The sequence below is a fragment of the Chiroxiphia lanceolata genome, chromosome 3 (assembly GCF_009829145.1).
Source record: "Chiroxiphia lanceolata isolate bChiLan1 chromosome 3, bChiLan1.pri, whole genome shotgun sequence".
Classification (NCBI taxonomy): domain Eukaryota; kingdom Metazoa; phylum Chordata; class Aves; order Passeriformes; family Pipridae; genus Chiroxiphia; species Chiroxiphia lanceolata.
The window spans coordinates 71,304,436-71,332,098 of record NC_045639.1 but is presented as its reverse complement, the minus strand read 5'-3'; the positions used below and the strand labels follow the sequence as shown (position 1 = coordinate 71,332,098).

At 39.2% G+C, this 27,663-nt stretch overlaps 1 protein-coding gene across 1 annotated transcript in view; it reads left to right on the top strand.

The window, feature by feature from the left end:
• Positions 1–27,663, top strand: part of SOBP (sine oculis binding protein homolog) — a 115,175-nt gene that overhangs the window by 5,476 nt on the left and 82,036 nt on the right. Inside the window, 3 exon segments of the mRNA XM_032682839.1 lie at positions 4,105–4,243; positions 6,051–6,236; positions 18,315–18,466. Of these exon segments, the coding sequence (XP_032538730.1) occupies positions 4,105–4,243; positions 6,051–6,236; positions 18,315–18,466 (477 nt within the window).

The following is a 27,663-nucleotide window of genomic DNA, read 5'->3' as shown; positions in this document are numbered from 1 at the left end:
AGAGGAGAGCAGGAGGTTTGGCTCTGGCAGAGTGATAACCAACTGCCTAGGTGCACTGGCAGCTGAAGAGGTGGTTGGTTCTTCCACTGGTCTTAGAAGCTTGTCTGCTTGGTGCATGCAGAAAAGAACTGAGCTTGACATGGCAGAGTGAGCACAGAAGGATGTGAGACAGGATTTCTATGGTTGTCTTCTCAGCTCTGTCACTGACCCACACTGTGGGTGGCACCAGAGTTTGGTCTCTTGGTTTCCCCACAGGGGACTGAGCATTACCTCCCTGTCAGGGTGAAGTTAGGTTCCAGTGCTGTACATTTGGAATGAACTCTGTAAACCCTGCAGGGCCACTGCTGCTGGGAGGCTCCCTTTGGGTTCAGTGGAATTTGCTCTGGACTTAAGGGTCCCAGTTTAGCAGTGTGATTGCTGACTTGGGATTTTATTGATGATGAACAATCATCATCAATAGGTGATGACCACCTGGTGTGCTGGTCTTCCACATCATCCTAGCCCTCTACAATGACTGCAGTGTTGAGGTGGCAGCCTCCATCCTACAGGCACTCCGCATCATTTTGGGGAATGAGTCTGAAAGTAAGCATGGACTAGCTCAGTGCCTCTGCTGTCCTGTTCCTGCAGAAGCCTTTGAATTGCAGCTCCTTGCACATTGTCCATCTGGTCACCCACACTCACCTTCACATCTCCTCCCTGGTCTTTGGCAGGTCCATTATTTCTCAGTTCCACTGGCTCCTGCATAGTTTGCTTTGTCACTGCTGCTTCTACTTTTCTGCTCCAACCTTGGGTCCCACATTATTGCTTTTCTCAAGCTTTGCTGTTACAATCATCACCCTTCCTTTCACTAAGCTTTTGAAGCTTGTACATCTTTCAGTGAGATTTTGCTCTATGTATACAGATTGTGTATTAATTTGCTTTCTTCCTTTCCATAGCTTCATCAAGAACTTTTTCTTTTACTGTTCCCCCCCTGTATTCACACAGAGAAAAATTATCTCATCTCGTCTTATCATTTGTGTTTTGATTATGGCCACCACACTGGTCTTTACAAATCCCATCTCGTTACCTTATCTTGAATCCATGTAGATTATGTCTATCATTGAAATCAAAGAAGTGAAAATACATGGAAACCCTGAATTAATAGTGGTCAGCTTCACTACAGTGGCTTCAGCAAGGACATGACCTGTGTGACCACATGCTCAATTGTCAGGATGTTAGACATCACTGTGAATGGGTATTGTAGTCAGGAGTCTGAGGGAAGGTGATGTTGTTCTTTGGATGCCCATCTATGCAAGAGAGTTAAAAATACATTTCTCAGGTTTGACTGTCAGCTTGCTGTGGATGGGGTCATCCTTTTGGTTTGCTGTGTATGAAGTGTGGTGTAATGAAGCTCTGGCAGTTAGCCACTGAGAGAATTGTATTAAGGATGATCTGCATCACTGCAATAGGTAGGATGAATTATGAGGGAGAATGGCTTCATTTCTTTTTTTTTTTAACCATGCCACTGTTGTTGAGAAAACATGGTGTTAAAATGGTGTTTACTTTTGTTACTGCTAATATGCAGCTCATTGTACTCTCACTGAAGTTAGTAGGAAAGACCACAGTGATTTACTTTTTTATGAGAGAGTCAAGTCTCTATGGTGGGTAATTTCAAAGTCCAGTGTATTTCTTGTCATTGTGAATGTTCGTTTTCTTGTATCGCTTATTACTTGAACTTTGTGCTGTTACAAACCCCACTATCATTTTGGCTACTTTCGGAAGAGACATACACATGTATGAATTTTCAAGAAAAAATAAACATATATACAACCTTGCTTACATATTCCTTGACAAGTAATTAGAAATTACTCATTGCCTGAGTTGATCAACAGTGCAGATAAAACACAAAGCACCCCCAGGGGGCAAATTTAGAGCTACTCGATTAATTTGGTTGCATGGGATTTAAGTCCATAAGACTTTGTCAATTGGTCTCTACCTTGCTAGATTAATCTCTAGGGCTGTGTCTCCATAGTTGAAATTCAGCAAAGCAAGGGAAGCTGGCAGATCTTTCCTTCAAGCCTCCATAGACCCTTTCAGGATGTTCTGGGTGAGCTGCAGTGGTGCGATTTCACTCCGCAGTTCCAGGTCATTTTGTTATTGGGTTCCCATGGGTTAGAAACAGTGTTAGTGCATTGGTACTCTTCAGCACTAGGAGAGTTTTCTAAAAAGCTAAGAAAAAACCAAAAAAAACTTCTAGAAAAGTTTCCCATTTTTGCTAGTTCTTAAAACACAACATTGCATCATTCAAATGAGAGTTTAAATATATATTTTAGAAATAGGTAGGTGTTAGCCACATTACACTGCATTGTACTCATTAAAAACTGTAGTAGTGACATAGTTCAGATGTAGTGGGCTGTTGTACTTATAATGCTGAGTCTGAAATTAGAGTTGGAATGATGCAATGTTTTCCAGCAATTCAGGGCTGCACAGGAGAGCCACAGAACTGTGACTTCCATCAGATGGTCAAATGAAAATGAAAAGGGGAAAAACCAAAAGGAAACTGATGCTTCGGGATCTGCTGTGGGGTTTTGTTTTGGGTTTTCTTTTTCTAAAATGTGTTTGTAGCACAATTACACAGATGATACTCTTGGAAGAGTGCAAATTGCTTGTGTTTATTGCTTATAGGTGCCTTACAGTGCTTGTTGAGTGATAGGAACACCTATGTAATCTAGTGTGATAAATGAGCCAGGAGCAGTGCAGTGCTCTGAGGTTCTGGAGCACAGTGCCTGCTCTAGATTTGAATTCGAAAGCAATTGTCATTTCATTAATTTTATTTATTTGTTTAAATGACTGGAGAATTGCTGTGTTCTATCATTAGCGTTGCTCCCACTCAAAAATTAAGCTAGAGCAGTTACTAGACAAAATCTAGCAACCTGTGAATTTGACATGTACCATTTATTTTGAATAGGCATCATATTCTCCTTATTCCTTTGCTGGTAGCCAGAGTCCTGGGAGGCAGTGCTTATCAGAAGTATTATTTTAGATGTCAAGATCTTGCAGGAATATAAAGTTTGGAATTTGTTTTAAAAGAATGCTGACAAAAAAAGAAAAAGCAGAGACCAAATATAAAGGCTTTGCGTGTGGCTTTTTCATTTCAATTTATAGTTGTCATACTACTTTAAGCTGATCTTTGCCATCACAATAATTCATTAGCTGGTTTCCTTTGGTAATTTTCTAAATCCATAAGCTGTAGAGCTCCATGGCACTATTTGGTCTCAGAAAGCTTTGTTGCCTGGCTGCAGATTTCTTAACTTACTCCACTAAATCTCCTGGCCCAGTAATGAGTGTTTTCTACAGAAATATTTTTGCCATATGACCTGGAGGACATATTTTTAATAGAAATTGAGGGTTATAACAGTCATGCTCCATACTTTGCATTTCCGTACAGACATAAAATGTAACTGCACAGCCACTTGGAAATCAGTTTAAAAATAAATATGGCAAAATTGAGAAAGGTTTTCTTAAACAAATATAAGAGATGTTTGTATGAAACATTATGGTAAAATGCTTTCACAGTGGAGAGTTTTTAAGTGGTTTGACTATGTGAGGGCTTATAACTGAGGAAAAACTTCTTTGCTGCGATTTTATTTGATTTGGTTCATGGGCACCTTAAGGAACTGTAATTGTGTCAGTGACCTGCTCCAGCTGAAAAGACTGTAACACAGTAAGATTGATTAACTGTTGGTTGAAAAAAAATTCAGGTTTTCTGTTATTCTCTTGCTGCATTCTTAAATATTTTATGGGAACAGAGACAAGTTGTGTGATGAATGTATGTTAAAATATTTCTGACATTGAATGTCAGAGCAAAAGTCATAAATAACTTCCCTTTTAATTTTCTTTAAATTACAGACGTATGAGTCTCTGTCATAATTACATGTGCCAGTTGGAGATTTAAATGCATTTCACTTTATGCACTTGACTTATGAAATGAACATTAGTCTTTGAGGAGGTGGGCCAAACCTGACATTCCTCATGTAGCACAGATACAGTTCAATTTATGCAGTCCTCCCTTCCTTCCAAATGGTTATTGATTACATAAATAAGTAGGTAATTTTTCTCTTTCAGAACTTTGCAGAAAACACTATGAATGAGCTCCTTGGCTGGTATGGTTATGATAAGGTTGAATTAAAAGATGGAGAAGATATTGAATTCAGGAACTACTCGGCAGACGGGGAAAGCCGCCAGCACATTTCTGTTCTCAAAGGTAATGAGACTTCATGTTTCTGTGTTCATGCAAAGAAGGATTAATAGCTCAACTGTCTGAATTGGTGTGGATTGGGAAGCATGTTCTGCTACTTGTGTCTTGGTTACTTTGCATAAAAATATCTTGAGAGTATCTTGTGGTATAGGGAAGCCAATAAGGTATGAGGAAAATCACTTAACAGAATTGCTGTTGGTAGGCACTTACTGTTATATCTTCACAAATAATGCCTTTTGTGAGTCAGTTGAAAGTCATTTACCTGTGGTACCAATAAAATTGCTCATGAAAAGAGGGAGCCCTTTCTTATCAGAGTGGCTTTAAGGAACCCTTTAGCTTTCCATACTAAGGCTGCTTTTAAACCTCTTTAAGTGTTGAAAGATTTTAAACTGGAATATTCCAAACACATGTAGGAATGAATATGAACATTCACAAAAGGCTTCTTATCCACCTTTGTAACATACTGTCTTCTGCAAGTGTAGTAGAAATTTTCCGGGGATGGAATTTGTTTGGGACAGTGCTGAATCTTTGTGATTCAAAATGTAAAGGATGAGATCCTGTCTGTTTGTTCCATCATTCAGTTTTTGCCTTCTGACTCCTCAGTCCCATGGGATGGGTAGGGACTTGTCATCAGAGTGAAGAGAAGAGTAGAAAAGTACTGCATCTTGACTTACCGAACAGGAGTTCCACAAAGGTGAGGTAAAGTGAGGAAATTGCAGCAGCTCTTATGCTCTTGGAGTGCCACTTTTCACTGTGTTCATGGACAGCAGTGTTTTGGGTTTTCTTTCTGATAGCCAAGAGCAGCACTGTATTCATTGAGTGTTGCAGTGAGTACTGATACCAGAGAGACCAGTACTGAAGGAGAGATGGCTAGAAAACAGGTGAAAAAATTAGAGGTAACGGGAAACAACCTAATTGTGTTAAAATTGAATGTTTGTGGCTTGTTATTTCTATAGCAACATTGGTGATCAATAATTATTTTTCATTTAAAATACAATGCTACCTTTGAAGAAACTTGTGCCTGTGTAGCAATGCACTTTGTTTATTTATGTTTTAATAAATAGATCTTTTATTGAGTGACTTGTGGCTCCAGTCTATGCTTGATGAAATTTGTGACATACTTTTTTTATGGGCACATGATACAAATCCTATGTTTTATGTACCACAGATGTTGAATGTCTGTGCCGGTAGAAATTTTTGGTGTGTGCAATCTATGAAAGGGAAAAAAGTACATTTCTTGTTCTAAGAGATGGAAAGAGAGGGAGTACTGAGAATTAAGTCCTGCCCCATAGCTGAAGTGTATGAGAGAAATTCCTACCAATAAGAATCTTGAGGTGATTTGGGATTAAAGAATTAGATTAATAACTGTCATAATTTCATGCACACTTTGCTGTGATTTCAATATTTTGTTCATTTCTTTAAATCCTTTTCATTATCACTACTCAGAATTCTTTTCTTCTTCAGTTTATGCTTCTTGCATTGGTGAAGTCGCAGTACACTGGGTGTGATCACCATGCAAACAGTAGAAATAAAGTACAGGAATAGGATGCCATTGACAAAACAAGGCATACAAAATAATCCTACCTTTTACCTTTTGCAAAAAGAAAGCGTGAATTTGATTTAAAAAAAAATGGAGCATTTCTGAAGAATACTGGAAAGCATAAATTTCTATAAAAGGGAAAATGTCTGGGTTTTTTTATGCACTCTTCTTGTGTTAGGGTAAGTAATTTAATGAAGAGATTGGTGAAACTATATAAGGCCATTTAAGAAATATATGTGTCATACTGTACAATGTGTTCTTTGTGTTTTACAGAAAATTCTTTGCCAAAACCAAAATTACCCGAGGACAGTGTTATTTCACCGTACAATATAAACCCAAGCTACCCAGGGCTTGCAACAGGAAATGGACTATCGGACTCACCAGCAGGGTCGAAGGATCATGGGAATGTACCTATTATTGTCCCATTAATTCCACCACCTTTCATAAAGCCACCAGCAGGTAAATCCTAATGAACCTTTTTTAAAAATGGTTGCTGTTACTGACAATGTCCTGAGACTGCTAGATCATGATGTCTTAGCAAGAGGGCTGATTTCAAAATGATTGAAATCTGGTCACAGGGAACTTTAAAATGGAGTTGGAAGAGTGACTTTAGTTGCTTTAGTATTCTTGAAAAACTTTTGCAAATGCAGTGGCAACAAACTTGCACTGCTTGTGACACTCCTCATGCTGGATTATACTCTCAGCACTTCAGTAGAATCTGCTTTTAGAAAAAAAATAATTTTGTTCTGGTGAATAAAGCCTTTAAATAAATTAATGGAAGATTATTAAATTGAAAATAGGCTTCATGAAGGAAACAGTGAGAGAGACAAAGCCATCAAATCAGTATCATGTCTGTATATCAGGTTAACAAGCTCATACTGGGAAAACTGTCTCTTGATTTCCATTGAAATCCCTGACCATTGTCTCTTGAGGGTTTAATAAGATCTTCACTCTACCCAGGAGGCTGTGCTGAGATGTGTTACCTTTTCATTAGATTTTTATCAGGAGTGATTTTATAATATGCCATTCCTCAGAGTTTGCATGAAAGATTATTTATTCCACTCCGCATGCTGCTTACTGTAATCTGTGAAAGGAACTCTTGCTGCTACACCAAGGTGATTAATTGTTGTGTTATTGTTTACTGCTCTACACAGTGTGATAATTGGTGAATCTAGATAGGAATAGGCTCAGTCCTGCTTCCATGGATGTCCCTGGATGTTGTTCTGGTTGCTCTTGAGTGATCAGGGTGACATGCAACACCTACCCTAGAACAGTAGCTCTCTATGCACACGGGGAGGCACCTTGGCTAAAGAGTCCCCACCAGGTGCAAGGGTGCCTCTGCACAGGTAGAACAGCTTGTAGGATTAGGTCCCGGCTGTTAGGTGGTCACCTCTGCCCTTTGTAGCTTTTTCAAAAGGTAACTGTAAAATACTGATCAGTCCCAGAACGTGTTTGCCTGTTGTCAGTCGTGTACAGTTGCCCCTCCTAAATTATTGTTATGCCCTTGAGTTTTTTCTCTATAGAAGTATACTAATATGCTAGGAATAATTTTAAAATGTTACTCAATACTCATTCCCTGCCAAAAACTTTCAATCTATTTTATATAGTATTTGCTAATTACCAAAGCTATTTGGGCCCATTCCTGCAGCCTTTACGCAGCTAAAGATCTCGGGCCATATGGGCTGGATCCTCAGCCGTTGTTGATTTGACCCTAAAGCTTTAATCAAGGGCTTGTGCCATCCCAAGCTATTTTCCCCTCCAATGTGAGTCACAAATGAATCCAGAATGCTGAATTTGTGGTATGCGAACACAAGGCTATAGCATGCATTGTGCAAATTGCCACAGTTGCTGGATTTTTATGACATCAAATAAGCAGGAGGAGATGGAACTATGAAGTAGAGAAACAAATTACTGCAACAGTAGTTAAATGGACACAGGCTAATCTTTTGCCAAGTCAACTGCCTTCTGTTCTTTGTCCATCCACCTATGGCATATGATCCTGTGTTTGAATGTACCACTGAGGGTAACATGAGGAGAAGGCTTTTCATAAGTATTTTTCAACTTTACTTTTTAAAATCCATTAATTAATAATGATTGTTGTTTTACCTACATAGGGGATATAAATGCATAATCTCCGCCTCCTCTGACTTTATCCCACGATCAGTAATGAGCGCTAGATTACCATGACTTCTGAGCAGATGAACATATTTATCTCACCTTTGTTTTAGAGAGCAAAGCTTGGGAGGACTGGAGGGGGAGGAGAACCACAACCTTTGTGGGATTTGCAATAAGCATGGCCAGTAATTGTTTTGTTTTATCTTAGGGCGTAGGTGCCCTACTCATGATCATCCCAAAGAACCTGGCAAGAAACGACTGGTGAATACAAGTAGAAAAGGGAGTACAAAGGAGAGCCAATGTGCAAGGCAGTGGTCTTGGCACTGCACTTTGACACTGTTCTGTGGGCACTACATCAAAGCAGAAAACTTCAGAGTGGTACAAAGCCAGACAAGAGTAACTCTGGGGATGTTTTCTTGGAGTCCCTCGCAAACACAGGGGATAACTTTGGAAAAAGCACAAAGGTGCTTCTTTGAGTTGAGCATGCAAATGATTAGACTCACATCATTAATTTTCAACATGGGGGACAGACAGACTATGTGACAAGAACAGAAGCAGCTTACATTTGTTTGAGTTAATAAATGAAGTAAGACGACAGGAGGGAGAGGCAGAAAGAGGCCAAGAGAAAGCTTCGAGGTTGAAACACTGGGCAGGAAAAGGGGCATTTACAGTGTGTTTTGAGTAGACACACATAAGACAAGGTTACATTATGGGCCAGAGAGAAAACCAGGTAGTAATGCACTGTAGTGACTGATATGCTAAGAATTGGGATGTGTCCAGACTTTGTGAATGGATGAGGAAAGCTTTTAGATATTGTGCAGGAGAAAAATCTACAAGACTTAAATATAGCTCGAAACAGAGTGCCCATAGGTAAAAATGATACCTAAATCATGAACCTGAAAGACAGGAAAGATGGTGCAGTCCAACCTTATTGAGCAAATAATATGGAGTGAGCACTCAGGGAGAAATTATTAAGACTTTAATTCTTGCTGTATTGATCTTGAACAGAAGGGTCAGCATGAGTAAAAAGGTGTCAGACAGGCTGAGGTATTCATTTGGACAGGAGTGTAATGGTCTGAAGAGGATAAGCAGGTCCAAGAAACAGTCACAATGAATTATTAGTTGAATAATTTTTGCTGATAAGATTCTATTCAGATAAGAGGGAGAAGAGAAAGAGCAGAGCTCACAATGATGCTCACAGAAGCCTGAAGGGAGAAATGGGAAGGATACTTGGCAATGTGCACTGATGTAGCAATTGCAGAGGTAGAAGACACTGGGGAAGACAGGAAGCCAAGGGAAACAGGATTTCCAGGGAAGCAAATATGACTCTTGATATCAGAAACAGCTACCAGCTCGAGCAAGAGGGGGAAGTAGTGCTGATCCTGAACTGTGTCTAGGAAGCTGTCATTGAATATTTCAGCAGATTAGGTTTTCCTTGAGTGTGCTGAAAAACTCTGAACTGTGTCCTATCTGCATTCATATTTTGTACAACCAGGCTAAAACCTTGAACATTTAACAAAATCGCCTTTTTTCCTTACGCCTTTGCAGTAAGGTGTTTTGAAAACCAAATAATTTTGACCAATCTGACTAAAATTTATCTCCAAGCTGTTCAGATTTCTGTTTTAGTCAAATGAAATGTTAGGTACAAATTGGCTTGTATGATCCTGGAAAACATTAGGGGTCTACCTAACCAAATAGATAGATCCAATAACGGCACTCTCTCTTTGCTCTACCTCGAAATTACACCCAAAAAAGGCTGAGTTAAATGCATGGGCCCTGTGTGGTGCACTGATTGTCTACAGACTCGTTGTGGCATGTCAGTGGAGGATGCTAAATCCAGTCATGGGAAGCCTCCACCAGAGGGATGCAAATTACTCTGATGTGGAGGCTGTTTGCAAGACCATTGCACTGATTTGTACCACCAGGCAGGTAGGCCACACTCAGGCAGTCTCAAAACAAATGTGACTTTATAAGTAAATGTCAGCCATCCAACCTGCATCTGGAAGCAAAAAAGAAGTCAGTACAGCCTCCAGAGAGCTGGTGTAAGAGTCTCCTTGTGACCAATAACCATCCGTCTTGCCCAGCAGGCTGGTAACTACGTTTAGAATTGGCAGCAGATTCTGAGTGATCTTCAGGGTTAGTCTTGAGTACAGCTTGTTGCAACAAATTGATCCTAAGTTTATTTCTATTTAGTGTTAGAAGATTCTTATTTTCTCCACAGCAACGTAAAGAAGGTGGGCGGGGTTTTTTGTTGGTTGTTTTTTTTGCAATTTAAAAATTATATAGAAATAACAAGGAACAGAAGTGCAATAGCCAGGAATGATCTAGAACTAAAAATTCTACCACAATTGTGCAGAGTAGTTGGCCTTAGTATGTTTCGTGCAAACCTTTTTTATTCTGCAACCCTTCATGACAGAGTAAATCTAAGAGGGCACTTAGGGTGACTCTGCCCTTTTGCTCAGGCAAGTTTGGACAACTCTTGTTACATGGGATGAAGGAAGGCAAAAATCAAGACTAGTTAAAGAAGAATGCAAAAAATTCTTTCAATGCAGGTGAGAACACGCTGCCTCCTCCCCCTGGCACCTGCTGGAGGCTATGGTGTCTCAGTTTTCCCATTTCTTTGAGTGTTCTTTGGCTCTTTGATTTACTTTATCTTGGGATCCCAATGGCAGTGCCTTGGTAGGGGAGGTACAACTGCTGCTTGGTCTATCCTTTGAGCACGGATGTTGGCAAAATCCTTCCCTTTCCTTCCTCCTTCTGTGTACAAGCGATGCACAGAGTGCTTCTGCTCCTCTGAGCATCCCAAACAAGAACCAGCTCCCTGCCGTGCTGAGCTGTGAGGGGAGGTCACTGCCAAGGGACACAGTGGAAGGGGAGGCAGAGAGGATGATGTTATGCAGTTGACTGAGCTTTTCACAGTGGAAAGAAGTACAAGGGGAAAATAATGCTCCTTCCCAGGGTTTTCACAAGATACTGAGTACATTTGGAAAAGGAAAGGGTATTTTAAACCTACAACCCACAGATCAGTGTCTCTACACAATGTTAAGTTCACTGATTTCCAAGCTATAATGATTGGAATTGTACCAGAAGCTATCAGAAACTCATGAAAGTAAAGAAGAACTGGGCTAGAAGAACTGTATCTGGTGAGGCAAAATGTCTTAAAGGAGGAGCAGAAGCATTTCCAGTTCTGACTACCTTGTAAAATAGACCCATGACCTAAGCTGACGAGGAATTGTCAGATTCAAATACTAAAGTGAGTAATTAGTTATTTTATAGAAAGGAATGAGTGATTTTCTATGTTATGTCTTAATATTACTTTAGAATTAAAGTTTATGGGAGATTTTGTAAATACGGGTGCACATGAGTAACTTTGTGCAACATGTGGGAATAAGCAGAGTCCCTGCCCTACAAACATTCTGGAACTGCCTGATGAAACCTCTCTCAATATTTATATTGTATTTGAGGAATCTGGAAGCATCAAAGATGTTTTAAATGGTATTTAGCAGGGCAGTAAAAATAAACTTGTGGATCATCTGTCAAAATTCACCAAGGAATTGGATCTATGACTGCATTACTAAGAAGTTTGATTCAAGGTAGAATGCAGTGGCAGTTTTCCTTAAATAAAGACCATACTATTAGATCTAATTAAGTCTATATATTGAGGAGGCTTTCATTTTACTATGCTCTGGATCCCTCTTCAATATTTCACAAATATCTTAGTGCAGTTGCTGAACAACATTACAATTTCTCTAACTACAGGTTTAACTCTCTAATAAAGACCACTGCAACAAATCCTATAGTTGCTACTCTTCAAATTATTTCTCTTGTTTTCAGTTTGAAACTAGTAAGTAGGCTTACTGTTGCCTGGGTTTTTTAAATGCTAGTGGTTGCCAGGATGCCTGCCCCATCTAGCCCACTGTTGATATCTTTTGCTCTCTGTAGAGGGCCAAGTGTTTCCTTTGTGCTAAAAACAAAATCACAAATCCACACATTCACCTTAATAGCATATATTCAAAATACACAGGGAGTTCCCCCTCTATTAGCTGAAATAGGTGCTTTTTTTTCACATGTTCAAAACCTGCCTAAATGCCAGCTTTTGTGTTGTGTATTCAGTCCTTACTGAACTATGCATAAGAATATGCCTAAGCTCATACACAGAAAATGTAGGCAGGCGGTGGTTCCCCAAAATGATTTTTAAAAGGAGCTGGGACATTTTGCTTTATTGGCAGAGTAGTGAACTTCGAGACTGGTCCTTAAAAGGAAATGCATTGTAGAGCCTCTGAGGTATTTCCATAGCGATGGCAGCAGCAAGCTTTTTATTGTCAGCCCTATTTTTTAATCTTCCTCTGGCAATTACTTTTTCTAAGGTACTTTTTGTACCTTAAGTTTGTCACCCCCCCCCATCTATTTAGAGGATCAGCACTTAAGTGATATCACAGGTGGATCTACAAAAATGTCTCAGGAGTTTGTTTCTTCATTTTTTTTTTTAGTTTGAGATTGATTTGGTAAATTATTTTGGGTGTAAGAAAAATTACTGTAATGGTGCTTCTGCCTTGCTTGGAATCAGCAACATCAGCAACTGCTTTGGGATGAAAAGTCTGAATACGTGCTCTTTGGTTTTCTTCAACGGCGATCTGGGGTTTCAGAAGCAGCAGGCGGGTAACTCGGAATTAACCAATTCTGAAATCCTGGCAGATCCCAGTGGAAACAGTGAGCCCTTATTGTTATTGCTGCAGATGCTGGAGTCAAGTTAAGATCTAATGTCTTTAAAAAGGAAGTTTTGCAGCTTTTCATTAGAAAGTTGTAGAGAAAGCAGCTAAAATATTTAATGATTATATACCAGTGGATTGAGCATAGTTTACCATCTAAAGGTAAAAGTGCTGTTTTAGCTCCCTACCAAAAAAACCTGGGATCTGAACTGCCTGTGTGAGGGGGTGAAATGCAGCAAACAGAAAAAGAGAGGAAAAGCAGAAGAAAGCAGTAGTGGGGAGACATGGCTTCTGATAGTGTGGTGGAAGGAAACTAATACCAGAGATGAGTTGGATGGTTGGGAGACACTGCAGAGGGATGGAATGCCAAATATTTGCTGTATCAGATCACAGATACAACACAGACAAGGTACAGGTTTCACACAAGCTCACTCAGTCCAAGTGCCATATTTGAAATCTCAGTTTCTTCCTTCTCCTGGTCTTCCTTCCGCACAACAGAACTTTTTCAGTACTGCGGTTGGGCGCCTTCATTATTTTCTTGACTGAAGAACTGAGTCTCTCCTGCTGCATTTCTTGCAAGGAAATATGGAAAGTAAGGTTTTGAAGTACCTGCTTGTGGATCATAGTAATGTACAGGACTAGAGCTGTAGCTGCATTTAGTTTCATCCACCGTTTTGAAACTGGAGTTAAAATTGAACATATGTATCAGATAGCTCAAAACGGTTATTAGTAGAGTATTGCAACCTAAAACTTAGTAAACCAGTAAGCTGATCAGGATCTAACTCCAGAATTGTAGGGATTTTAGGAACATTATATTAAACACTGTAGGTCATGCTGGTTTGCTTAGATAAAGACACTGGACTGTACATGATGCATTTACTCTATTGTACTCGTTGCCTTCCTTCACTTCCCCCCACCTCTCCAAATTATGGTTCCATATAAGATCGATTAATGTAAACTGCTGCTCTTTGGATTTAAGAGGAACAATTTTCTGTAGCTCCTTCACACTGGTTTGAAAGGAGAAAAATACCAAACATTCCGCTTAATTAAGACCTAAAGAGGCGGTGCAAACTTTTGATGATTAATTGAAGCATGCTTTAGACTGATGCATATTTAGTTATTATAATGTGATAATTTTATCTTGTTATACAAACTACTCCCTTTGGGAACATGATTTAACACTGCAAACACTCTGTGTTTATTGCATTGTTCATTATGAAAAATACACAGGCTAAAAACCACAAGGAGATGTAACTGAACAGTGTCTGTGTGGTGGGTGCAGGGAGTAATTCTTCCACCTGTAATGACACGACCTAGGGGCAGAAAAACACAATATTGTAACTCCCACAGTAGCTCTCCCTATGAAGAGTTGAGGTCTCGGAAAAGTAGAGGCTGGAGATTTAGACCTTGTAGAGTATGTAGAAGGAATATATCTTTCTATTACCTGGTGTAATTACAGAGGACAGCAATAGGTACATTCTGCTGAATATTCTCCTGTTACTATTCAGTTGTGTCAGTGCCATCTCCTCTTTGTCTCACCTGTAGGAGTGCCCATGCTACCTGTCATAAGTGTGACAGATATGAGAATATGCTAAACACTTTGCAAAATCAGGTCATAAAGTTGAAGGCCCAGATGGAGGAAAAAAATGCAGTTATTAAAAAGTATTTTCTTTCACTCAGGATGATCAGTGCCAGGACTTACAAATGATATTTTTGTACTTTACAAACATGTGTCAGCATAGCTATGTAAGTCCTAAAAGTGATGGTGAATGATCTTCATCAGAAGAGCTGCTCCAGTGAGAGTTCATGTGATGGACATAGGCATGATGTCAGGATGAGCTCATGTTACTTTAAGTAGATATACTAAGCCAGACTACCAGCAAAAGTTTGACTATGAGCAAAGGAGAACATTGCCGATGTAGTATACTGATGTAATTATTATGGAGAAGCTTTCTTAGTACAGTTCTAATCAGAAAAATACTAGAATAAAGACTGAAGACAGATTGCTGAATTCAAATTGCTGGATTTGAAACTCCCACTTCCCTCTGATCTTGTTGCTTCAGGTTCTTCTTGCTGAGTGTTCTAGGGACAGGAATTTGATACATTTTCCGGAAAGAAGGGCGGGAATCTGGTAAAGTGATTTTCAAAGAATTCGGCCTTGAATAACGAAGGTCTGTGAAAAAGTGAGAGGAATTTTATCTTGAATGGAATGGAAGATTTGAATTTTTGGTTTCATATTATTTCAATTTGTGTTTAGCAAATGACAGTGGTTAAATCCCAAGACTCTGGCTTTACGTATCTCACACAGTCTTACTGTTTTGAGTCTAAGGTTTTTCTTCCCATTGCTGGTAGAAACATACGAAGTATCACTTTCTGTTAATGTTGCAGTCATCTTTTTTTGATCACTAAGCTTAATACACTGTAACAAAACATCCCTATTAGTTATTTTCACAAGGCCTGCTCAGATCTCTACCACAACTGGTGCGAAGAAGGAAAGCACACAGTCAGGTTTGGACCTTTATCATTGTCCCCACCTATCATCCACACCCATAGGCCATAGGTCGTAGCTCTGTACCTCTCCTTGGCACAAAGCGTGGGACCTTTTCTCTGCTGTTCTTAACTTCACTTGAAAATGAAAGAAAGGATTTGATTTTAGACCAAGTTTTCCTCCTGGACAGGACTCCTACTGATGGTCCGTAATCGTGTGATACTGGATATTTTCTATTTCACTTGATGAACTCTGTTACAAGAAGTTAGAAGTGCATCAAAAATTGACTTGGGCAAACCTATACCTGAGGGAGATTACTTAAATAGTAATGTATTAGTGTACTGTCTCAGGAAGTGCATGCTCTGAATTGTCTTCTGAAGTACTGGTGTTTCCTGGCTGCCTCACGTGGCCATGCTCAATTAATCCTTTTGTAGCATGTTCCTGAGTCTGTTAAATGAAGAGACATCTAGTTTTATTATTACCGTTACCATGAAAAGGATTATATTGTATGTGACCATTGTTTGATGACTAGAGTGAGAAGGGAGTAGAACAGAGAAATAATTGAACTTCTTTGTATTTAGCTAGACTATTTTTCTCCCTTTCTCCCTTCTTTCAAAATGATGAACATTTTGATGACTATTGATGATGACTCCTGGATATCCCCTGTCACTTCCTGGAAAGTGCAGACAGTGACTGGAAGTAGTAGTTTGTAGACCATTCTTTGCTGTTTTATTGGCTGTCAGATCCATGGACCACAAGTGAAGCAATGCTCTTCAAAGGAGTCCCCATGAGGTGGTGGTGAAGTTTTACTGGTCAGAGCATGGCAAGATAGCAACTTGATGTAGTAGGTCCCTTTCCCTCTTTCCTCCTCTCCTCTCCTTGCCAGGATGTATCTTAGAGAAAGTCTTTGGTAGAAGGAAGTGGATTGAATCTTACTGGCCTGCAAAGCCTCCTGCAGAAAAATGCATAATGTTGCTTTTCCATGTAAACAGCTGTTGGTGGGAGCCTGTGTAATTGAAAATGGACAATTGTGTGGATCTTTCTGATCATCCATGGGAGTCAGATCGTGAGTATCAGTGAACAGGAGTTGAATGATAGCTGAGGTGTTCTCCCTATCAAGTTGCTCATGAAAGCCCCTGAGAATTCCAGTGGTGAAGCTCTGTGTTTCCACTTAAAACTGTGCCCCAGACAAGATGACTTGCTTCAAAAAGAGCTATTCCAGCACCTACTTTGCCAGTGAACTCTCTTTCAGCTCTGTAATATTCTTTTTTCATTTAAGAGAGTTACTCTCACCAGAAATGAAGGCTATTATAAAGGTATCACTGCTATATCTTCTCTTTTCCAGAGATAAAATACTTCTTGTCAGTAGGCAAATAAATGTTGCTATTATCTGAAACAAGAGTCTACCGTCTGGTTCCTTTGATTCAGAGGATCTTCTGTTGCCCTGATACATTCAAAGGGGCAGGTTCAGTCTGTAAGGAATTGGTTTATTATGGTGTAAAAGTAGCCGAATCCAGGTCCCTTTGTAAAAACTTAGTATTTTAAAATGGCTCGGGATAAAAATGGGAGGAAGAGCTCTTGGTCTGTGCTGGAGTAGTTAGCATCCTGGAGAAGACTTGTCTGGAGAGAAAGCTGCAATGACCCTGTGCAACACCACTGTAGCAGCACCCTGTGTGCATTGCTGATATTACAGTCAGCTCAGGGGCAGACTTTTTGACTCTGTAGATGGCTCATGATATTTTGGCAATAGTGTTTTGATTTCCCTTGATGTGCAGTATATGAAGGTATTTATAATATTGGCAATTTCCACACTAAAGGATAAGTGATAAAATACATTAAACACAAATCTGTGTTGTAACTTAGCCTTAAATATTGATTTAAAGGTAGACAGTCTGATTAAAACTAAGAGCTCATTATTTTACATTGTAGAATTTTATTTGTTGCTGTAAATCATAACACAATTTGTCGAAGGAAAAAAGTTATTAAACTAGCAATACTTATTCCAATAAGGTGAGTAAAATGCAGCACGTAGTTCTGAGTTATGATGGTCAGGGAAAGGAGCCAAATCACTCTGCTAAAAATTAGTTTGCCAGTAATTTTGCAGAACGATGACAGCGTAGCTTCAAAAACAAATCCTTTATAGGGAAATAGGATGGCTGCATGACAGAATCTCTGAGCTATGAATTCTCCACAGCTCATGGATCAGGAACTACTTTAACAATTAGTCTTCAGGGATTTTTTTTCCAGAAGTTAGACAATGGCTGCTGTCTGTAACTAAAAGGTCACTCTGTATCATAAACTGGACATGAGAACTGAAGAATTCTGAGTTTTCAGTCAGAAAGATTCCTGCTAACTTATTACCTTGATCTGTTCAGTAGGCTTAACTATTCACTGCCCTTGTCTGTGAAGCTGAGGTGGGAACGATGACCACACAAGGATATTGCTGCCCTTTAGCAAATAAGTCCTGAGGTCTTTTTACATGGCAGAAGGCATTACATACCACATTCATAACACACATTAGAGAAGAGCTTGAAAGAAGCTTGGGAACTCTGCCTGAAATAAAATTTGACCAATGAGCATAATGACTGGAAAATAACATGGCAGATTTTGCCACAGTGCTGCATCTTCTGTTTTGCTCAGGTCTGTGTTTCTGTGACTGTCAAATTCACACAAAAGCTGTTTTACGCTAGTCATTATTTCAAAACTGCAGAAAAGGGGCATTCCATGTTCCTTCCTCCTATTTAGAAGAGGGCTTGTGTTAGAGACCTGCCTTGGTGCAGTCTCTTCTTGCTGTGTTTTGTCACCAGCTTGCTGAGCAGAACATCTCAGGGGCTCACTACTGCAGACTGTAAGTAACAAGAACAAAGCAACAATACTCGGCCTCCAGTCTTGGTTACTCATTTGATAAGGAGTTGTGCACTCTTAAACACACTAAAAATTTCTTGAGATTTCCAGAGACTTTCAGCCATGCACCATTTTTGAAGCTAATCATCTTTTCCAGCCATTTTAGAAGCAGGTTTTAGTCTGCCGAGGCTGGCTGGTATAGGTCTCCGGCTGCCTGAGGATGAAGCTGGTGATCACAGGCATGCACAGTTCTGCTCTCTGACAGAGAGGAAGTTAGAAATAAGATGAAACAGTGCTATTTGTACCTAAGAGTAATTGTGCAGATGTCTGAGGAAGGAGTTTGCATCTCATGTAAACATTGTTCTTATATTTTTGTTGTAGAAGATGATGTGTCAAATGTACAAATAATGTGTGCCTGGTGCCAGAAAGTTGGAATCAAGCGCTATTCCCTGAGTATGGGAAGTGAAGTGAAATGCTTCTGCAGCGAGAAGTGCTTTGCAGCTTGCCGAAGAGCATATTTCAAGAGAAACAAGGTAAGAGAAATAAGGAAAGATGCAATCTACACAGACATAGCTTTATGACCCAGCTTGGGTCTTATTTAGCATCTAATAGAAGCTTTTTTCTTTTGTTTTTTTTTCTCTTTCACCTAATCCCTCCACTTTCCATCTGTATTGTCTTTTGGACTGTCAGCCCTTTACTAACCTTCTTTCTTTCAGTTTCCTTCAGCTTCATGCTTGAGTTTTGTGAGAGTCAGGGAATTTAAATACTGATAAGCATTAACATGACTCCCAGTTTGGCTTTGAGGTCCCAGGATACTTGCTACAAATACGCAACTTAAGAGGAGGTATCATGGAAATAGAGTAGAGGGGGGTTGTGTATGACAGTGTCACCAAGTCCCAGAGCACTGGAATCATGACCAGTGGGTAAATGCTTTCAGGGCCTAAGTCTCAGTCCCATCACAATAGTGGACATCTTTTCACTGCTGCTAGTGAGCTCTAGTCTCATACTTTTAAAATGTATCATTACTAATAAATTATCAATGCTGCAAAATTCAGACACTATACAGCTTTTGGGTTGGGGTAGGCAATGTTAGAACATCTAAAGTAACATCAAAGTCCCTCCTACTCAATTTAAATTTAACTCTGTCTAAAATTAGAATGCAATCCTAATATTGAATGTCTACAAAAATTGCTGTAATCACTGAAGTACAGTGCCTGAAAATGCCCTCTAGGTTGCTTCAGCAGCTGTTTCTGTTTAGCGGAATGTGCAATATGTCATTTAAAGAAAAATAAAGAAGAAACACTCCAACATTTTTAGTTGTTTAAAAAGTAGCTATGTCCTTTTGGTGCTAAATAGTGTGAGACTTCAGGTAGCTTTATTGTCTTAGAGATGTTTATCATTCATAAAACCCTCTACATCCTAAATGATGCCATCTTCCCTCATGCTACAGAACATACTAAGCCTGTCAAGTTCAAATTGAATTCAGGTCTCTAAATCTGGTCTTTTACACCTATGATAATAACAAATAAATACATATGGATTCTATATTCAAGATGCAATTTTATAGCAAATTAACCTCCTTTATAAATTTGGGTCACATCATCCTACCAAAAAAAAAAAAAATGCCTGAAGAATTAGATTGCAAAAATCAGTAGAGTGGAATTTTAATGGCAGTCTTGGAGAATCAAGCTCATAGTGTCTACTGGAGCAGACAGGCAAGTAAAAGTCACGTGAGTCTTCTATGAAGTGTTGTTTACATTCTTTTTGTCTAAAGAAAAGTGTAGAGGAGGGAAATACATGCTCCTTAGGTACTCCTCATTCGAAAATAAACTCACATGGATGTAAGTGTATGTGCACACACACACGGATAGGCACATGCAGTTCAGTGTGTGTTAACAACATGTAAGACACAGTCCAGAAACTCTAGGCTGACAGGATACAGATCCCTGTCAGCTGAGTGCTCCTGTGACTTCCAGTCACAAATTTACATGGGAAAGATAGTTAAGATAGTTCATAGTAATGGAGGCATTGTCAGGGATCCCGCTTAGGTGGTCCTGTGTGTTCAGAATTGATGAGTACCAGATAATTTGGGAAAGCTTGGAGATGCAGATGAAAGAACAGTAGTTCTTAGTGGATTCTTTTTCACCTGCGTCTTAGATCCTGAAATAGGAGGTTTAGATCCCTACTAAATGAAAATAAATACATGTTAACATAATGCATAGGTGTTCTTCAACCTTCTAGTAACCCATTAATAGCAGGGTTCAGTAATAGTTTATGACCATGAATTCAATCAGTCAGGCAGGATATGAAAAAGTTCCCCTTTACCTGATTTATTATTTATTATGCTTGTGCTTTATTGGAGGCCTCCTTGTCCTTGTATTATGAGGAGGGATGAATTAGAGCATCTCATTCTCCTTGGTTCCCTTTCCTACACCTCTGTTAACTTCTTCTGAAAGCTAAACGATGCTGAATATTTCCATCCAGAAAGCTCTCTGTATTTATAATTTTTTGTGTGTGTATATATATAGATATATACACACACACACACACATATATATATCTCATAATACAGTAGATGTTCCTATCATATACCAGTGAAATGTCTTATTATTCACTAAAAGGGTTGCAAACTAACAAAATGTCATATAGGAGGACTTGGCAAAACATGGTGAGATAACATTTTTGTTAACCTGTTTATTGCTACATTGGCTCTGCTTCAAAGCTAAGCCAGCGAGTAAATTTTTTTGTCCCCTTTGGACCTGTGGAAACCTGGAATTGCACAGAATCTGAGCAAACAGGGGAAATCTGTAGCTGTAGCATGTGTGTTTATGGCACTAAATGATCAGGGGACAGAATATTTAGGAAGCGCTGCCATTAAATTAAGACAAGTACAGTAGAATTCAGCAGACCCTCATGCTTCTTGTTTTACATCTCACCTGTTAGTAATAGAGTGGAACAAGAGGAACAAGATCAAAGGAACCAGGCTGCAGTAGTTTCAGATTTAACTGCTGACCTTTAATCTATAACTTCTAGTCCAACAGCGTACCTGTCTTCTCCATGAGTCTAATGCTTATTTATGTATTTAAGAAGTTATGCCACTCCACACTTTCTCATTTTTCAAACAGAGAAGCAAAATAGTCACATTTCACCTGCCTTATGTATGTTTTAAGCAGTGGATCTCCACCACAATATAGTGTTGTATTACATTAAATATGTACAGCTGCTGTGTTTCTGGGAGCTGATAGGACTTTGTGGTCACTTTATTTAAGGCTTGAATTTCCTAATGGATCGTGTTAAGCAATCTTCCCTCCCTCGCCTAGATAAGAAGTGCTGTAATAAGCACTTGCTTAAAATGATAGGACTGTTCAAACAGTAAAGAGTAAGTCATCACTAATGTCTCAAAACAGCACTAAGTAATATTGCAAATTATCCATCCCTGAATGGCAAGTGCTGTGTTCAGAATTAGGACTTTTGTCATCATTCTAATGAAAAGAATCATCTCCTGTATACAGGGCAAATGCATACTGCAGTGCTACATGCCCCACAGATTCCCAGCTGGGAGGTTTGACAGGAGACCACGCTGAAGTGCCATGAAAGTGCTCCAGAAAGCCCCAGGTCATCTGGACACTGACTGCTCCCAACTTCTAACTCCTTCCCAGTCCTCTTCTGCAGTAGGTTTAGCAAGAGTAGCAACACTGGAATAAGCCGGTAACTTACTGGTCTCAGGAGCTTCTGAAGTCAAGTAGTTTAGGCAGAGGTGCACATCAGTCCCTCCTGCCTTTTGTCCTGGTGGAGCTGAGTTTATTTGTGCTCCAGAAGCTGTGCCTTGTACCCTGCATCTCTACATAGCCAGGGTTGTCAGGGAGCTGTATGGCTGGGATGAGAAGTTTGTAAGGAAAAGGACTTCTGCAACTTTAAGTTGCTTTTCTTGTAAGAAATGCAAATATTGCTCCAGGTATCTTGAAGTCATGACCATTTAAAATTATCTATATCAGCAGCCATGCCTTGCAAGAATAGAAATAAATATGTTTTGAAATTATAATGGGTCTCCCAATAGAGTAAGTTTGTCTAAATTACCAGAAATAAATGAAGAAAAAATTAAGAGTTTTATTCCATTAAGTGAAACTTAAAGTATTTAGACTAGATCAAATTTAGAAAGAAACCTAAAAATATCACCACTGCCACCCCCAAACGAAAATAACCCAAATCTGCATTCCTGCTCCTGCTTGGTCTATTTTGCATGGTTAAATACACATAACAAACTACTGTAGAATGTGTGTTGTGCATAATATCAATTAAAAGGAACCTTTGCAGGAAAAAGGAGCATTTGGTACTAATGTTTGTAACTGAAGATTTAAGATTTGGAGTTGTTCTGATGCTCCCTTCCTTGGAGATTTAATTTTATAGGCTATCTAATATAAAGTTAAGTGCCAAAGAGTCACATAACAGCAAAAAGCACTAGACCACCAAGTTTCAGAATATTAAATTTTAAGGGAACGATTGGCTTCATAATTGAATCCAGTGAGTTTGAAGCCTGAAAAGATTAATTTTGAAATTAAGTTTATTGACTCAATGGGTCAGAAAACAAATTTATTATGACCAAATAGCCAAACATAGAATGAGGGCTGAATTCATAGAGGTTATAGGCTCTGTTCACAGATATATTAAAGGATAATTTACTTGATTTGACTAAGACCTTGGAGACAAAGTGACTGCAAGGTTGCCAGCCAGTATTTTATACTTGACCTTGTTCCTGCTTTGCACTGCCTCCCAATCAGGAAAAAAAGATTGCAGTCAAATTTCATTCATACTAATAAACAAAGAGGCATAAATCAAAAAGTAAAAGTAAACTACTCTTTAGCACCACAAAGATGTAAACAAAGGTGGCTTTTTCTCCCTGTACAGGATAGTAATGGACAGCACTGTGTTTAAGTTGGTAGTGCAGACAGGGAGTGTGTTTTAGGGTCTTTTATCTGACCTATGTGGCAAGAATGAACATGAACAATCAAATGGAGCTGTAAGAAGTCACACATATTTGTTTAGTCCTAAGTTCTATTGCATTAGACAATTCCTTACATTTCCAAATTATATTTAAAGATTATAAAAGTGCATGCAACATCATAAACCTTTAGTACTCCTGCCTGCATAGTTTTTTGCTTAAATAATGTATATCACTATGTGATTAATATGGACAAGTATGTACAAACACAACCTAAAAACTGGGAGTAAACAGAAGCTATCATTCCCCAAAATTATTACTGAGGCTTGTCAGAGAAAGTTCTCTTGATTTCAGGTTTAATTGTGCAGCCTAGCAGTGCATGAGAAATATTTAACAATCTCACTGTTAAGTCAATGGGTAATGGCAAAAAAAAGAGCTCCTTTCATCTCTTTCTTATGCATCTGCAAAATTTAATTTGTAAAATGATCATCAGTCATTGAAATTTGGAAAATTGCTTAAAGCATCTTGATGCATATAATGCTCCTGACAAAAAAAAGAAAGGAAAAAAAAAAGTTCAGCTGTTCCTTTAGACTCCCTTTCCATAATAAGTTTGGAAGCACGTGGGGCTCTGAATAGAAAATCTATTTCTCCTACAGATTTAACTTGCATTAATCACGAGTTCAGAAAGGTCAGTTCAGAGCAGGTGTCCTACCTGGATTGTATGAAATATGTATTTGGTTCTGTGGAGCTGTAGAGAAGCAGGATTTAATAAGCAGTTCACAGAGTTGCTCCTGCTGCTGTGGGTTTGCGTAGAACTTGCGCACGTGTATTTATGTGTGCTCGTGTGTGTATGTGCACATCTGCACGTGTGTGTACGCATATTTGCCACAGCAGCCAATTAAAAAGGTTTCTTGCAAATGCTTGAAGGTAGAAGGGAAAAGACAACAAACATCTCCATAGCTGTGATTGCTTTGTTGAGATATAAATGAGTGTTGATGAGTGAATGCAGATGAGACGCTGAGTCTGCAGAGGAAATCGCTCAAACATGGGGCACAATTGCAAACTTCTTTTAGGAAGCGGCTGGAGAAAGTGGAATAAGGAAAAAACCTCCCTTAGAAGATGTTCTTAAAATCTGTGGAGGGTGGAAGGCTGCAGATAGTGACTGAGAATCTGGAACAGACACTGAAATATCAAGAAAATCCTGAGCTGTGAAAGAAATGGGTGGCATTGATTGTAAAGGAGAAGATTGGCATTGCTCTCTAGCTGTCGTCAGCTGGCCTTGTTACTTACAGGATGCTAAACCCAGAAATCTCATAAAACTCCCTCCCTAAACCAGATCCAGGATTTTTCATGATTAGAAGAGGCAAATGAAATTCCAAATTAACCTACTGAGATCATCAGTCAGAATATCTCACTGCTCACCCAGAGCAAAGCAAAATGTATTGCCATTGATAACAATGAAACAGGCAGCAGCCCCTGACTGATGCCACCAGTGACTTAATGGAGGGATCTGACAACCCCATCGTGCTTGTCAGTTTGTAAACTCAATGGACACTTTACTGTCCATCTGCTGCCATTCAATACTATAAATTTGAATCAAATCCCTATTGTCTGAATTACTAGCAGGTATCCAATCCAATTAAAAGGCGTGTTCACTTTTAATTTTAACCACCATGTCACATTACATCAGTCGTGTTGCATTCTGCCTACTTTGGTTATATCAAGATGAATATGCTAATTACAGCTGCCTCTTGGGCAGAATGCATTTGATTGAAACGAAGTGACCAGTTTACGTGAGGTGTCCTCGCATCAGTTCTGGGCAGCTTCAGGGATTGCATTTTTCCTTTTTCCCAGAAGTAGGTTTTGTTTACATACAGATGTTACAATAAAACACTATTAATTGTGTTAGTACTTGACTAGAAATGCTTTTAAGGTTTTTGAGGACTAGGTGTATGCAGTTTAGAGCAATGATTTGGATTTAAATAGATGTTATGACACTTCGGTATTGGACAAGTGAAAGAAGTTGCTACCTCCAGGCTGACTGAGGGAGAAATATGGCTGGTAGCCATTTTTCTGGAGGTTACTAAGAAGCTTTACTGAAGTCTTAAATCACTTAGGATGAATTTTTGAAGGGGAGAGGAAGACACTAGGGAATAAATAGAGGAAGACACTAGGGGATAAATAGACATAGAGGAAGACGCTAGGGGATAAATAGACATTTTACTCCTTTAAAAATTTGGCAAGATAGTCTTATAATCTGAATCTAGGACATTTTTACATCACCAAGGGATTTTTGATTAAATAGTTTAGATGCATAACAACGATGCAGAAAATGAACAGATATAATACACATGGGTGCTTACTTTACCTCTGAACCCCTTTGGCTCCAACATGTGTGAGCTAGCCAATTGCTCAAAAAATATTACTCTCCTCTATGTTCCATGTCTCAGCTCAGGTTGTGTTGATTAGCCCACATTGCCTTGGCCTCATATAAAATTAGGCATCTTCCGGCTTTGTTTCCACATGTTCAACACGAAATGAGCATCAAGAACAGTCTTTATTCTGTTAAAAGCTTGGGGTAGATCTCCAAAGTGAATCTAATTTGCACAGATTATTTTTGGTGCCACTTTTCCCTTTCCTAATGAACACATCAATCGTTAATACTAATATGAGCTGAGCAAATAAAGAAATGCATATTAAATGTTTGTTCAAAAATATCATGACATTTGAATAAATTATTGCCTTAATGCATCTGTTCACTTATCAGTCAGCTCATTAACTCAGGAAAATATTGAAAAAGGAGGTTCAGTATTTTTTTCACTCTATATATTTTTATTTGAAAACCAAAATTAAGCAAATATCGTTTTCAAAAATTTGTTTGCATTAGGAACTATGTTGTGAGCAACACCCTTTGTGTACATTTCTGAAAGGATGTATGAATACAGAAATTGGAACTAACTGCATAGTTTAATGGGGTGAAATTCCTCCCAGGCAGGGTACCATGGTGGGCAGCAGTAGAAAATTTGAGGGACCAGCTGAAGGTAGAAGGTCATTTTTAGTCCTAGAGTGTCTCAGGAGCTAACCTTGCTGTCACATTTCACAAGTGGTGAAGTAATTTGTGCAGGTGAGGCAGCAATTCAGTGGTGTTGCGACATTTCTTGTCAGCTGATGATCTGTATTTAATCATTCTATTACTCTCCCAATGTGGTGACTTTCCTCTCCATCAGCCATAGAAATCTGGCAATAAATTCAAGGATGAAACTGAGTCAGACCAAGGGAGTAAATCACGTTGTCTATCTTTTTGGCCCCTTCTAGGTAGGAAAGTTTCATCGCTTTTAGGTTTGTTTGCAAACATCTGCTGGTTTATGGGAAGACTGAAGAAACCCTTACGCACATTAACCTTGAATCTGGCCTTGTGAGTTTAAATGAGGCTAGGAGAGGCCAAATGGATATAACTTATAAGCTGCTGGATGAACAGGAAAATGTACTACTGGGGATTGTTAGTTGAAGTCAGCTTCTCACTGTAAATCAAGCCATGCTCAATGTGCAAGTGTTAAACTTGCTGGAAGAATGAGGGGGGTTTTATAGGGCAAAAGTCTGAAAATGTCAAATATCTTTTTTCTAGAAAATCGTTTCTGCAATAATATTAGATAGCTTGCTGGCCAGCTAAGTTCAGTGACCGGCTGTGTTCTGTCAAAACCCCGAGCATTTAAAATTCACCCGTTTGAATTTAAATTGGGCAGAAAGTAAACATATGTTGTGACTTGTCAGCCCCGATGCAATTTTGTGTCTAAAATAAATGTACTCATCTGTTTATTAATATTTAGAAACAGTCATAAAGTATTTGACGGGTTTGGGCGTGGGAGGGGTGTGTATGTGTGTGAGTGTGGCTTCAGATGTTTTTGGTTTATTTACTCTCCAGCCTAAGAAGCAGGAGGCCAGACCTTGCCTCTGTTGCATGGAGGGCCTGGTGGAGACAGTCACACAGGAACCAGTCCTTAGGTTGGCACACATAGGAGGAGAGGGAGATGTGGCTCTGTTGCTGTCCATTTACTTTAAAAGCAGTGCAGTGCATCTCTCTAGCACTTCTCTGGGCTTTGTGGGAGGAAGGATCTTAAGCTGGTTATGGTAGCCTGGTGCAGCTTTACTGGGGAGTATGTGAAACCATCGAGGACTCAGCGTCTCCATTAGCACTGGCTGAATGCAGTAATTTTCCCCTTATAACGCAGATGGATGCAGCACTGCAGTGTCCTGTATGCCTGTGGCCCTTCCTTCCCTTGAAATTCGGAGTGTCCAGTGAAAATAGAAACCTGTTGAGATAGAAATCAAACAACAACTCAGTCTAAATTGCTTTTATTGTTTTTAATTTAGCCCCCGGGCTTTCACAGTTGTGGTGCTCAGTGCTACTAAAAATGAGGTGGAAGAGAGCTCCTAGAACTCAATGTAAGTCTTAAAAAGCTTAATCCAGAGATTAAAACAGTGCACCGACATTTAGATATTTGTGAGGAGATAGGTTTGAATAATTTCATTGTGGTAGTAATGGTCAACTTTGGCTATTGTCAAAATGGCTCAGTCTTGTGCCTCCATTTGCAGAAGCAACTTAGCAGTATCAATGGCTTGATGAGGTAACTCCCCACTGAGTTTTGACTAATGCACAAGCATTAAAAAAACAGGTAGCCATACTCCTGACATCAGTGTTGGAAGATGCTAACGTCATGAAGGACCAGGATCTCTGAAAGAGAGGGCTCAAAAATACCAAGGAAAAAGGTTAATCAAGAGAAAGTTTAAAAA